This window comes from Strigops habroptila, chromosome 23 (genome assembly GCF_004027225.2).
Source record: "Strigops habroptila isolate Jane chromosome 23, bStrHab1.2.pri, whole genome shotgun sequence".
In the NCBI taxonomy this organism is placed as follows: domain Eukaryota; kingdom Metazoa; phylum Chordata; class Aves; order Psittaciformes; family Psittacidae; genus Strigops; species Strigops habroptila.
This window is the reverse complement of record NC_044299.2, coordinates 267,179-280,995: the sequence shown is the minus strand read 5'-3', so window position 1 is coordinate 280,995 and position 13,817 is coordinate 267,179. Positions and strand designations below refer to the sequence as shown.

The following is a 13,817-nucleotide window of genomic DNA, read 5'->3' as shown; positions in this document are numbered from 1 at the left end:
ACCGAGCTCCTCAGATGACTCCCTAAGCCTTAAATCAGCTCCCGGTGCTCCCCCAGCATCAGAATCTTCAGCTCGTGCTTCCCAGCAGGATGCTCCCAACACAGAGGAAGCAGCTGGGATACTTCATCTGCTCCATATTTTCACGTTCAAGGATGCAATCACAGTGACTTTTGGGACTCTCCCTTAATGCTGCTGGAAATGGAGAACGTGGCCTCCCACGATCTGCTTTGGGACCAAACTCCTGCCTTTTTGCCATGAAAACAGCTGATCCAGGGACTAAACATGCCCTTTTCCCAGATCCCAGCTGGTCACTGCGCCTCGGAAAGGACGTTAAACACAACCAGCCACACACAACCAGCCCTTTAGAGATGGAGATAAGAGAGCAGCCAGGTTCCACATGGAATGCAGGAACCAGCTCCTGCAGCTCCCCCTGAGGGCTTCAGAGTGCAGGAGCATGGGGAGGGCTGGGTGGAATTCCAAGGTGGAATTCCAGAGTTCACCCATTGCACCTGCACAGCCACAGGTGTTTGTGCCCTTGGCTGAAGCAGCAGCTCCCAGTTTTCCCTGATTACCAGCATATAAAGGGAGCTGGGAGAGAGCCGGGGGGGGACTTTGGCTGAGTCAATGGGGGCTGCTCAGGCTGCAGCAGAGGTGAGGCAGGTACAAAGCCCCAGCCCAGCAGCTCCTGGACTGAGGATGCTAAATCCTGCCCAAGCAGCCCTGATCCTGCTCAGGCTCATGAAGCCATTTTAAGCAGCAGTTTATCTGTGCTGAGCCCATGCCAACGTGCGGCTTGTCACAGCTTTGGTGCCCAAAGGCCACCTCGGACCCAGAGCAGAAACCTCCTTCCCACTGCAAAGGGTAAAGGAGGGGGGGGTTCCACTGGCTCCTGCCAAGTTTTCTTTCCTGGTTGGAGCCGGGATGCTGCCCAGGCAAAGAGGGAGCTGTGGGGAAGGTCTGAGCCCCAGGTAAGCCCAGGGGATGGTGAGAAGAGCATTCCTCATCCCCAGAGCCTGCTTTGGGATGTCCAACAGGGGTGGGAGGGTTTAATGGCATTGCAAAGACTTTCTTCCTTTCTCAGTTAATAGTTGGCTTCTATCAGTGGTTTGATTTCTGCTGCCAGGGCTGCAGGTTCCCCGTGCCATAAGGCTTATCCCTGAGGATCCAGGAGCTGCTCCAGCCTCTATTCTTCTGCTTGGTCACAAGGAGCCAGATTTATCCCTTCTCTCTGTACATGGCTCTAGTTCTGGTGCTGGGAAAGGTCTTTGTAGCTACTTTGCTGTGCACCAGTGGTGTGCCATAGGGTGGGATGGAGATGTGCCCATCCTGCTGGTGCTGTGTTCAGAGCCCCGATCAGCACCCCTACCTCCAGGAAGACATTCCCAATCCCAATTCTCATCCCATTCCCATCTCCCCACCCACCTGGGACACTTCTTCACCTTTCAACCCCCAAGAAGTCCCCCTGTTTTCCCCTCTCTGTGCTGCAGACAATGCTGTGGGGATGCTCCCTCCCTCGGCAGCATCCAAGATCCTGGTCCAAGAGATGGAAACTGGCCCCTCGGTGGTTGAGATCCAGCTGAGGCTTCCCCATGGGATGAGAGATGAGGAGCCCTCACGGTTTCCATGCCTGCTCCATGTCTCCACAGGAGGGTGTGAAGGGTCCCAAATATCCCTGTATCCCACGGGAAAAGGCTCCTGGCACCGGGCAGGGCTTGGGGCCAAGCTGGGCTCACTCCCCCCAGCTGGGCCGGATGACAGATGCCTGCGGTGGAGGAGAACGTCCTTCCAGCCTGGATGCATCCAACCCGGAGCTGCACTACGAGGAGGAGGAGGAGGAGGAGAAGTCAGAGCCCTCGGACACCAGCAGCATCTTCTCCGATGACTCCATCTATCCTTGCTGTGAGCTCCCGTTGGAGGCCGGTGGCACCGGGGACATCAGCCTCTACCAGTGCTGCACCAGGAATGATGCCAGGCTGGTGCGGGAGAGGCTGCAGCACGGGGTGACCCGGAGCGAGGCCACGGAGCTGGATATCAATGGGAGGGTGAGTGGCCGGGGGGGTGGCTTTGACAAGGGGTGGGTCTCCCGGGGTTGATCCCATCCTTAGGGCAGAGCCTTGTGTGTCCTCCCATCCTGAGCCTGGCTGGGGGTGGAGGGTGAAAGGCGGGCAATGGGAGCACCGCGGTGGGGAGGATGCTGCAGTGGCCCCATGTTAAGTGCTGCCTGTCTCTGCAGAACGGGCTGATGGTCGCCTGCTACAAGGGCTTCGTGGACATCGTGCCCTTGCTGCAGCAGTGCCCCTACATAGATGTCAACCAGCAGGACAAGGATGGGAACACGGCGCTCATGATGGCTGCGCAAGCAGGTAGGCATTGCACAGCCCCATGGCACCCCTTGGGAAGTGATGTGCCCCCTGCTGCTTGCCCTCTAAAAACCCTGAAATGAGCTGTTGGGAAAGCCAAGGTGCCCAAGGGGTGTGACCATCCCCATTGAAGCTTCTGGTTCATCTTAACAGGGTTTTAAAGCTGGGTAGATGATGCAAAAATGGAGATTCCTACAGCAATAGAATCATGGAATGGGTTGGGTTGGAACGCAGCCCCAACCCCAACCCTTCCAGCCCTGATGCCTCCAAACCTCTGCCTCTTACTCCTCACTAAACCCCCTTTCTCCAAGGAGGCATCAGCAGTTCCTACTCTTTAACTGTGGCAACTCTAACGCAGCTTCTCTCTGGCTGTTAAGGACACATCACCATTGTCAACTACCTCCTCAACTACTACCCAGCACTTGAGGTGGACAAGCGGGACCCACGGGGCCTGACGGCACTGATGAAGGCAGCGGTGCAGGGGCAGCAGGACTGCGTGGCTGCGCTGCTCCTGGCTGGTGAGCATCTCCCATGGGATCGGCTGGGGTGGCATTGCTGCTCTGGGGTGATGCTCTCTGCATCCCACTGTCTCTAGGAGCTGACCTGCAAGCGGTGGATCCCATCAAGGGGAAGACAGCCAGGGAATGGGCAGCCTTCACCAGCCGCTTCGAGACCACCGTGCGCATCCGGAGCCTCCTGCGGCGCCCACGGGCAGAGCAGTTCAGTGCCATGTACCGGCCCGAGTGGTCAGCACTGCCCGAGCTGGTGGCCAAGGCCCTGAGCCCCAAATCCGGGAGCAAGCGGCTGTTGGAGAAGATCCGATCCACGTTCTCCATCAGCTTCCCGCGCAACCCCGAGGAGGACGGTGTCCTGGACCACATGGTGAGGATGACGACCTCTCTGGCCAGCCCCTTCGTGGCCACTGCTTGCCAAACCGTCTGCCCCAACAGCCCACCGGAGGTGGGCAAGAGCAGGTTGTCCGTGCCAGAAATCCTTGGGAAGCACGTGCTGGATGCGGATACAGAGCCAGAACCCACCTCATGCCCCAGCACCGACACATCCTCCTGCAATGGCCAAGCCCCATCAGAGCTCCAGCTCTTCCCTTCACGCAGCCCAGCCAGGACCCTTCTGAGCTTCCTGCCCCTGTGGCTGCGGTGCAGGAACAGCATCTTCCCAGGGGAGCCGATCCCGAGGATCCGAGTGAGCAAAGACCCCTGTCCCCCTGCCCGCACCAGGCAGTGGAGCCCGCGCGGGAGGGACAAGAACCTGCTGCAGCCACCCAAGTGGAGGTACAAGGAGCTGAAGGAGGAGAGAAAAGCAGCCGAGGAGGCAAAGAAGAAGGAGAAGAAGGAGAAAGGGGGGAAGAGATGTTAAAGCAGAAGGTGTTGGGGTGGGGGGCGAGCTCCCTGCTGCCCCCTTGTCCCCTTTGTGGTGGTTTCCTTCCTTCCTCTTCTTCTTTTTGTCTTTTTTCCTTCTTTTTAGTCCTTTTCCCTCTTTGATCTTCCTGAGCTCTGGATGCTGCAGCGTGTGTGTGGAACGTGGTCCTGAAATGGAAGCGGTTGCCATGTTAACAGGATTGATTTACTGAATAAAGCTCAGGGATGCTTGTCAGGCTGGCAGGAAGCTCCCCAATTGCTGCCAGTGTCCCTCGTCCTCCCTGTCACTCCCCTGGTGACATTCACTTCCCCACTCCTGCGTATTCCTGGGATGCAGACGGACAAACCAAGGCTCAGCACCGGGAAGCATCTCTGCGCCGCAGGAGGGCCAACAGGGAAACCAACCCTCGGTGCTCCTGGGCTCAGGATGCTCAGAGGAGGCAGATCTTGTGTTCCAATATCACCCAGGACAGGACCTTGTGGTCTCTGTTCCTGAGCAAAGCACCCTCCAGGAGCTCCAGCCTTGGTTTGCGTTGGGCTCCTGGCATGTGGCTGTTGTCCTGGGTGGCACATGGAGCATCATCACTTGTGCCAGCCTGGATCCTGCTATACAGGGGAAAGGGAGAGTCGGGGTCCCACCAGCCCCTTGTCCCCTCTGTTATGGTGGGATGACTGGACGCACCTTGGGGTGGTTTGACCGTGGTCCAGGGATGCCCATGGTGCCTTCTGTGGGATGATGCACGATGCTGAACACCCAAATGATGATGAAGGTCTTGCTTTGGCTTCGAGGGGCGAGCAAGAGGTTGTGGGTGCAGGAGCAGGGCAGGGATCAGAGAGCCTGGGGTGGGTTTGGTGCACCCATTAACACCTCTACGGTCAGCCCTGGCTCCAAATGACCTTGCTTTCACTGACTGCAACCATAAAGCAGGGTGCTGGTGCCCGCCATGTGCATCAACTGATGGAAGGCGGAAGGAGCCAGCCAGAAATAGCCCTGGGAGGGGCTGATCTCCAGTCGGATCAGAGATGGTCATGGTGATAAAGGCATCTGCAGGCACCAGCTTCCTCCTGGGCGGCTCCTATCTGATGGAAACTGCCCGTTTCCCCTCCGCAAAGCTCCAGCCCCGGCACGGGCAAGGTCAGGCTGGAGGCTCCCTCATGGTTTATCCTGGTTTTGTGCCTTTGTTTGTTTAAGCTTCCTAGATCACAGGCGATAGCGGGGACGAGGCGGCCAGCAAGGCTCCAGCTTTAGCATCATAAAATCAACCAGGTTAAAAGACCTTTAAGACCATCAAGTCCAACCACTATCCCAGCACAATGATCCCCTTTGCTCCAGGTGCTGGTTGGGTTCAGGATGCAGTTGAGGTTGGTGAGGAATGAAGGTAAATCAGGCCCTCATTGGGAAAGGATGCCGTGCCCATGGGAGTGGGTCGCTGTGCTCATGGCAGAGAGGCAGGGATGGGGCTTGGGAAGGCGCTGGAGGGAGAGGAGGGGGGCAGGAGGAAGGTGAAGCTACTGAGAAAGGCCCAAAGCACAGCCCCACACTGGCAAAAGGGGAAGTGGTGCTTCCGCATCCCACAGGGAGCGGGAAGTCCCCGGCCTCCCGCCGTGGGAACAGCTCTGCCACCAGCATCCCAGCGCCCACAGGAGACACAGGGATGAGCTGGCACCGAGCAGCCTCCCCAGGCCCAGGGCTGAGCATCCCCAATGCGGTGACCTTTTGGCAGCACCCGCTGATGCAAAGAGCCAAGAAGCCCCTTGGCTCCACCAGGATGCTCCCATCCCCATGAGGGTTGGATGCTCGAGTGGGAAGGATTGCCAAGGACATCAAGGTCATTCCCGCAGCATCTATCCATGGTTCCCAGCTCTGGCACCATCAAAGCAACCAGTTTCAGGTCTTTAGATGTTTGGGGTAGGAGAAATGATGAATGTCCAATTGGGTTTGCCTGGGAAGCTGGGAAACTGGGTGGGAAAGTGCCTGGTGAAGGACAAGGGTGGGAGGAACGGGCCGAGGGAGAGCAACCAGGATGGAGTTGGGGCCCGGTGTGTGGGAGGAAGGGAGGCTGGCCATGGATGTGTGCTCAGCAATAGGAAATGCTTTATTAGCTGGGAGTGGTGGAGAGGAGCCAGGCAGGAAGAGGCAGTAATAAGAAGCATTTTTCTGACTTCTCCCACATCCAGACCACAAAGCGGCTGCGTTCGGATCACGGGGCCACCGGGAACGGGGAGCCGGGAGCTGGGATGGGCGGCGGGAGGAGAGCAGATCCATGAAGCTCCTCCAAGCCGGGGTGCACGGCACTGAGACCTGCCCCGGCTGAGCCAGCGCCACATCCCAGCTCCACACCGCGCCGGGACGCGGATGCTGGAGGTGAGTGAGGTCTGGAGCTGCTCTGAGCTCAGTGTTTCCCCCCAGATTCATCCCCATGCAGCTGAAATCAAGATTTGGTCCCGTTTCCTCCACATTTGGAGGGACACTGGGGTTGACGTCAGGGTTGGTGGAGGTTGGAATCAGGGCTCTGGTGGTGCTGGGAGCTTAAAGCGGGGTTTATAGCCAGGTCCTTGCTAAAGAGGTGGAATCATATGTGGCTTCTACCAAAAGCCTGGAGCTGAGCTGGGAAATGGGGAATTTGGGTGTATTTGGAAAGGCACAAGGGGAAGGTGAGAGCTCCGTTAGCCGGGGGCTGGAGTGAGGGCGATGGGGCACAACTGGCCACACTAGAGGATGCAACCGGCTTTGCTGCGTGTGTGACCACACGTGTGTGGGGGGCCACAAGGAAATTCTGATTGGGACTTGGGTCTTGTTCTGGACCTCCCCCCGGCTGCCCATCACTCCCAGCTATGCCCCATGCAAAAGGTTTCAATTGGGGTGTTTTTTCTTCTCCTGCTGCTGCTGCAAATCCCAAAAGATGGAAGGATGTAACACGGCAATGTGACTTGCCATCGCCTCCCAGCCTGGCTGGGAAGATGCTCCAGACACTGGGAAGGCAGCTCCAGCATGCGAAAGGAGGGAGGAAGTTTGGGGACAAGGATGGAGACACGGGGGCTGGTTTGTCCCAGGATGTTCTTCCCATGGGATGCCAGGGAGAGCTCTGGGTTAAGGTTTGATCTTGGTTAAGCTATTGGATGTAGAGCAAAGTTTGGGGTGAGCCCCTGACCGCGTTGTGTTTCATGGCAAACATCCCATAGCCTCAGGATTCTATGGAAGTGCCCCCGAGGAGGGAATCCACCCCCCGGGAGTTTTGGCTTCCCTTTAAAAGCTGCCTTTTGCAAGGAGAAGCCGGAGCATCCGGAGGCTCAGGGCGCAGCAGCCCTGCTCAAGGGGATGCTGATCCCCAGCAGCATCCCACCAGGCACCCAGGACCAGCCCCGGCTGTTGTTTCTTCCCCACCAGCACCACCCAAGCAGCTATTTTGGGGAGGAAAAGCCTGTTTGGAGCCGGGGCTGGGACCGGAGCGTGCTCCTGAGGGCCGGGTTTGCGTGACTCCGCTTCCCCATCGAGGCCAGGATCTAAACAATCTTGATTCCTGTCCCGGCAGCCCTGGGCAGGGCTCCTTCAATTGCAGGAAACGGAGCCTTTGGCGTGTTTATGTCGGGAATGACAAAGAATGAGCCGAGGAGGGGCCGGGGAGCGCCCGGAGCCATGGAAAGGGGCAGCGATGCCGGCGGGGGGCAGCGGCGGCTCCGCCGTGTTTGCTTTGGCAGGAATGAGCCTTTGCCAAGGGCAGAAAGAGACAGAAAACAGCAAAACTTTCCCCATATCCCCGCGGGGGGCGGAGGGGGGGGGGAGTTTGGCCGCCTCTGCTTGTGTCATTGATAAGCTCCATGCAAAAGCCCCCCGGGACCCAGCCCCGGACCGTGGCCAGACGCACTCGGCGCCGGTTGGGGCTCTGAGCTCCGTCTGCACCTCGGATGCTGCCAAAGCTGGGATCCGGGGCTGCAGAGCCCATGAACGGCCGCTGGCTGCGGCGCAGGAGCCTCGGGAATGGTGGGAAGTGCTGGAGGATGGATTGATGGGATAAAGGAGGGATGTTGGGGCAGCATGGACATGGTGAGGGCCCCGTTGCATGGGGCTCTGTGTGGTGTCAATGCCGCGGTTGGGAGGTTCTCCAAGCTCAGGAGGTCCCACGGATCTGCTCTCAGGAAGGGCTGTACCCAGGACATCCGGAGCCAAACTCCGCTTGGAAGCAGCACGTCCCACCTCGCACCGCTCTGCCCACTCCATCACTCCTCATGTCCCTCTCTTCCTTCCCAAAAACCCCATGGCCATCCCCAGCCCTGCAGTACGGACATGGGTGGCTGCAGGGACACGGAGAGCTGCAGGGTCATGCAGGATGTGGGGACACGGGGGCTGCAGGGACACGGGGGCTGCAGGGACAGGGGGGATGTGGGGGTATGGGGGGTCCCTCTTACCCTTCTGCTCCCACAGGAAGATGCTGTGTGGAGCCTGCAGCCGGGTGGTGCTGGTGCTGACGCTGATGACCATGCCCCGGTGCTCTGCAGCCGGTGAGTACCAACTAAGCGACGTGATGCTCCTGCCGTGCATCAGGGTTCAGATAAACCCTTGTCTCTTTGGGAACGTCACCACTTGCTCTGCTCCAAATTAATCTCTCCTGGAGCTCGCCTGGAGCAAGCAGAGGGGGAGCAGATTTCCTCGGGGACCCCCATTGTCCCAGCGGGACAGTAACCAGAGGGGATCTCGGCTCAATTCCTTCTGGTTCATCAAGCGCTTTGACGTTACCAGAGGGGAGATGGGAACAGGCGTGATGCATGTGGCTTTTCCCAGGGGAGATGGTGAGGAGCTGGGATCGTGATACCAGGGGAAAAGCACCATGACCTGGACACAGATCTTGTCTGGGTGCCTGTGCAGGGAGGACTGAAGCAGCAGAGCTCATTGTGGGCATGAGCCATGGGGCCACCACCCCATGGCATGGCAATGGGCAGTTTTTGGGCCAGAGGGGAACATCGGGTTCGAGAGTCTTTAGGACAATGTCACTGTCCCCAAAACTAGCAGCGTGTCCCAGGCTGGGCAGTGGGGTGTCCCCATAGCAAAACGTGCCCTGTCCTCCTTGTGCAGATGAGCTGTTGTGCGCCTGCGACATCCCGCACTGCAGCACACCGACCTGCACGGGCAAGGTGTGCTTCGTCAGCAAGAGGAAGGAGGACGGGACCATCACCCAGCACCGGGGCTGCTTCTCCCAGCACATCCTGGAGAACTGCCACACACCTGTGACAGAGCAGTACGGGATGAGGTGCTGCGATTCCAGCATGTGCAACGCTGAGCTGGAGATCTTCCTGCAAGGTACATGGAGCCCCGTGTGGCTGGAGATGTGGTTGGGCTCCATCAGCACCTTGAGGGTCACCCTTTCCCACCCTTCTGCAGAGCTGCCACCCATTGACCCCAATGCAGATCCACCCTCCCCAAGCACCCTCAACCCTCCCAGGTCCACCTTCATGCTCTCACCCATCGTTTCCCCCCACCCAGGAGAAGACACGCTGGGAAGGGTGCCTTCCCTACCCAGCCTCCTCCTGATGATCTTCGTCCCACTGCTCGCCCTCCTCGTCCTCGTGGCACTCACAGCACTCTTCTGCTGGAAGGTGGCTCAGCACCGCCACAACAAAAGTGACCTGGGGGACATGGACCTCATGCTGAAGGCATCTATGGTGGGAGACAGCACTTTAGAGGTGGGTGAGCTCCAAATGCCCCCGAGACATTGGAGGGAGGGATCCATGGGGTGGTTCTCAAGCTGACTCCCCCACTGTCTGGCTGTGCAGGACCTGCTGAGTGACGACTGCACCACGGGCAGCGGCTCCGGGCTGCCCTTCCTTGTCCAGCGCACTGTGGCCCGGCAGATCACGCTGGTGGAGTGTGTGGGTAAGGAGAGAGGCTGCACTCACAGACACCTTCCCCCAGTGATGGCACCAGAGCCAGGACAGGGGTTGAACTTGGGTGTCTCAGCCAAAACCCCACAGACACCCCAAGTTCTCCCCTTGTGCTGCTGATGGGATAAGGATGGAGCGGCTGGGTGGTGGGTGTGAGTTGGCCAAGGTCAACAGACCCTGTGATGTTTCACACCGGGAGCTGGTTCATTGCATGGGAGTGGGCAGAGGGGACCATGGCCATGGTGACGTGGTGCTGTGGCCATGGCAGGCAAAGGACGCTATGGGGAGGTGTGGCGAGGCGTGTGGCATGGGGAGAGTGTGGCCGTGAAGATCTTCTCCTCCCGTGATGAGCAGTCGTGGTTCCGTGAGACGGAGATCTACAACACCGTCCTGCTGCGGCATGACAACATCCTGGGTGAGCAGGGGGGTGGGATGTGGTACCCGGGGATGTGGTACCCTGAGGATGAGGTCCCCAGGGATGCGGTACCCCGGGGATGTGGTACCCAAAGGATGTGATACCCAGGGATGCTTTGGTGACCATGGGGTGGCTGCACAGCAGCTCTATGGTCACAGTTCCTCTCCACATCCAGGCTTCATTGCCTCTGACATGACGTCGAGGAACTCCAGCACCCAGCTCTGGCTCATCACCCACTACCATGAGAACGGCTCGCTCTACGACTACCTGCAGAGGACAGCCCTGGATGTGGAGACCTGCCTGGGGTTGGCCTCCTCCGTCATCTGTGGCCTTGTCCACCTCCATGTGGAGATCTTCGGCACCCAGGGCAAGCCTGCTATTGCCCACCGTGACCTGAAGAGCAGGAACATCTTGGTGAAGAGCAACCGGCAGTGCTGCATTGCAGACCTGGGTGAGATGGGGGGACGGGATATGATACCCAGGGATGTGGTACCCCAAGGATGTGATACCCAGGAATGCGGTACCCCAGGGATGTGGTACCCCGGGGATGTGGTACCCCAGTGATGAGGTACCCCAGGGACGTGGTACCCTGAGGATGTGGTACCCAGGGCCATCATGCCCCAGGCCTGCAGCATCCTGCAGACACAGCACGAGCATGGCACTGACCGGCTCCGTCATCCCAGCATTTCCCAGCTGGACTTGATGATCTTCCAGGTCTCTTCCAACCTCAGTGCCCCTCTGATTCCCCCCTTCAAGGGCTGGCTGTGATGCACTCCCAGGGCAGCGACTACCTGGACATTGGTAACAACCCTCGGGTGGGCACCAAGCGCTACATGGCCCCGGAGGTGCTGAGCGAGCAGATCCGCACCGACTGCTTCGAGTCCTACAAGAAGACAGACATCTGGGCCTACGGGCTGGTGCTGTGGGAGATCACCCGCCGCACGGTGGTGAATGGTGAGAGGCTCCCACGCCTGCTCCGGGCTCTCTCCTCTGTTCCTTTCTGTTCTTTTCTGTCCCTCTTTCCCTTCGCCCAGATTAGCTGTCAATTATAAACACTGTAATCTAGTGTCAGCACCCGGCTCCCTGATTAAAGGGCCCATTAGACTCAATCAGCGCTTTGTTTGTTCAGCACTGATTAGAAAACAAGCAGCTTGGAGCTGCTGCTTGGAACCCAGCCATGGCCGGGACCTCCGGCCAGCGGGGCCTGGCTCAGGACCATGGGCTTGGGGACAGGGATGGGGTCCCCAGCGCTGCGGAGGAACCTCCTGCCCCTGCTCAGCACCAGCAAAGCCCATTGGAAGCATTAATGCAAGGGGGAGGCTGGAGGTCCCCCTCAGGCACAGTTTGGCCTCTGGATAATCTCATTTATCACCCCAGGGCTCCTTCACATTAATCATTCACCCCAAATTACCCAACCATGTGCAGGGGGTGACCATCAGTCGGCTGGTTTTAACCCTCACCCTCCACCCTCCCCTGCACAGCCCCACAGCATCAAAGAAAAGGGGTCCAGAGGACCCCAAGTTCCAGGGGCCACCCCTCAGGCTGCAAGGGAGCTCCCACCAGGGAGGTTAAACCCCACGGACGCACAGGCATATGGAGGCACTAAGCTGAGATTAGCTGGGCCAACTGGCGGGCTCGTTTGGGACTGGTGTGGCACCAGTGCTGTGGTTGATGCTGGAGCTGGGGCTGGAGCCGTGGTTGATGCGATTCCCAAGGCCTCACACATCCCCCATGGCAGGGAGCAGCTCGGTTGCACCCCATGGCACAGTACAGGTCAGTTGTACCCCGTGATGCGCAGGGCAGGGGGTGAACCCCACATGCCCCAATGCCCTCACGCTGCTCCCCCTTGCCATAGGCATCGTGGAGGAATACCGGCCGCCCTTCTTCGACGCCGTCCCCAGCGACCCCAGCTTCGAGGACATGAAGAAGGTGGTGTGCATCGACCAGCAGACCCCCGTGGTCCCCAACCGCCTCTTCTCCGACCCGGTGAGTCCTGGGGGGACTGCCCTGCTCCCATTCCCACCCCATTCCATGACATCCATCCATGTCCCCCTCTCCTTGTGGCTGCCCCAGGTTCTGTCGGCGCTGGCAAAGATCATGAAGGAATGCTGGTACCAGAGCCCCTCGGCCCGCCTCACCGCCCTGCGCATCAAAAAGACGCTGAAGAAGTTGAACAATTCCCTGGAAAAGCCCAAACCGGAGCAGTGAGCCCCGGGCACGTGCTGGAGCATCCATGGGCTGCACTGGGAATGTTGGCAAAGCCGACGCCGGGATGGCTCCTGGTCACAAGGGGGGGGTGTTTGCAGCCGCTGCCTTTCCCACCCCTCCTCAGAGGCTTTAGAATTGGCAAGGAGGGAAAAAATAGGGAAAACAAGAAAACACAGGGAGGAATCTTCCAGGCCTGAATCCATCATCCAGCGCGTGTCCATTGGGAATGGCAATGGCCAGACATCACCGGAGCCAGCGCCGTGCCCTGCCACAGCCCCCCGCCTATGGCTGGCACCCACCCCACGGCTGGCACCCACCGCGGCACCGCAGGCGGCGGGTGCTGCCCCGACCTGCCTGCCCGGCGCGTTGGCAGCGGGAATGCCGCGGGCTCGGCGGCAGCAGGAATTCCCCGGCAGGGCTGTGGCGTGTGGGCTGGATCTCACCGGGACAAGCTGGTCCGGGGGCAGCATCCCCCAGGGCCAGGTCTCGGGGATCCTCAGGACAAGGAACCACCGGCATCGAGCATCCCCCGTGCTGCAGGGATGCGCCGAGCGCAGGCTCCCGCAGCCAAGCGGCCTGATTCTTCCCAAGGAGCTCCCCACATTCCCCCTTTCCAAGCCCTTTTGGGCTTTGCCAGCGTTGGGGTGTTTCGGTGCACCCTTGCGGCCAGCTCCAGCTCGCACCGCTCGCCACCATCCCCAAACCCGCCCCCTGTTGAGGGCTGTTGGGCCAGGACTGTGATGTTCAGCAGCACCAGCTTTGCTCCACAGTTATTTAATGATTAAGATTTAATATATTTAATAAAGTGTAAAGCTATTTGATCGCTTAAGAGCTGCCAAACCTGCCCCGTCGGGCACCGGGGCCAAGCAGCAGGATGGGACCCTGCAGCCCGGCGCTTCCACACGGCTTCAGTTATTGCTTCGGCACCGTGTATCGCTCTGCATCCCGCAATAAACCTCGCTCCAGCCTCATCCCAGCCCTCTCCCTGCGCCCGCGAGGGGCTGGGAATGCACCGGATGCTCCCGTGTCCCGGGATTCGCGGCACCCGTGCTCCAGGGTGAGTGTCCCGCTCCCAGTTAGGGACTGGGAGGAACTGGGCAGCTGCTGGCCCTTGGTAGGGCTGGCAATGGGGTGAGAGGCATGTGGGGCTGAGTAGGGCAGGGCTTGCGGTGCCCTGGCCGGCCATGGCTCAGTCCCCACCAAGCATCAGCACACCCGCACATGCATGTACACGCATGCACAGCTGACGCACACACAAATCACGTGTGATTGTATGCACACGAATCATGCATGGCTGCACACACACACGATGCGTGATTTCACACATGCAAAACCGTGTATGGCTGCATGCACACACCCCACACATACATGACTGCACACATATCTACATATGTGTACACACACACACAAAACCATGCACGGCTGCATGCACACACCCCGCACATACATGTCTGCACACATATGTACATACATGTAAACACACACACTAAACCACACACGGCTGCATGCACACACCCTGCACATGCATGACTGCGCACATATGTACATACACGTACACACACAAAACCATGCACGGCTGCA

The 13,817-nt window shown here is 59.1% G+C and overlaps 2 protein-coding genes across 2 annotated transcripts; both read left to right on the top strand.

The window, feature by feature from the left end:
• The first annotated feature begins 1,982 nt into the window (after positions 1-1,982).
• On the top strand, positions 1,983-3,734 carry ANKRD33 (ankyrin repeat domain 33). Its single transcript, XM_030510294.1, has 4 exons — positions 1,983-2,042; positions 2,234-2,363; positions 2,738-2,878; positions 2,956-3,734. The coding sequence occupies exons 2-4, from the start codon at positions 2,243-2,245 to the stop codon at positions 3,732-3,734; spliced, it is 1,041 nt and encodes a 346-aa protein (XP_030366154.1). The 5' UTR covers positions 1,983-2,042; positions 2,234-2,242.
• Positions 3,735-5,861: 2,127 nt separating this feature from the next.
• Positions 5,862-13,205, top strand: ACVRL1 (activin A receptor like type 1). Its single transcript, XM_030510461.1, has 10 exons — positions 5,862-6,101; positions 8,160-8,236; positions 8,808-9,032; positions 9,216-9,415; positions 9,506-9,605; positions 9,882-10,028; positions 10,204-10,479; positions 10,785-10,982; positions 11,884-12,014; positions 12,102-13,205. Exons 2-10 carry the CDS (start codon positions 8,164-8,166, stop codon positions 12,234-12,236), a joined length of 1,485 nt encoding a protein of 494 aa, XP_030366321.1. The 5' UTR covers positions 5,862-6,101; positions 8,160-8,163; the 3' UTR covers positions 12,237-13,205.
• The last annotated feature ends 612 nt before the right edge of the window (positions 13,206-13,817 follow it).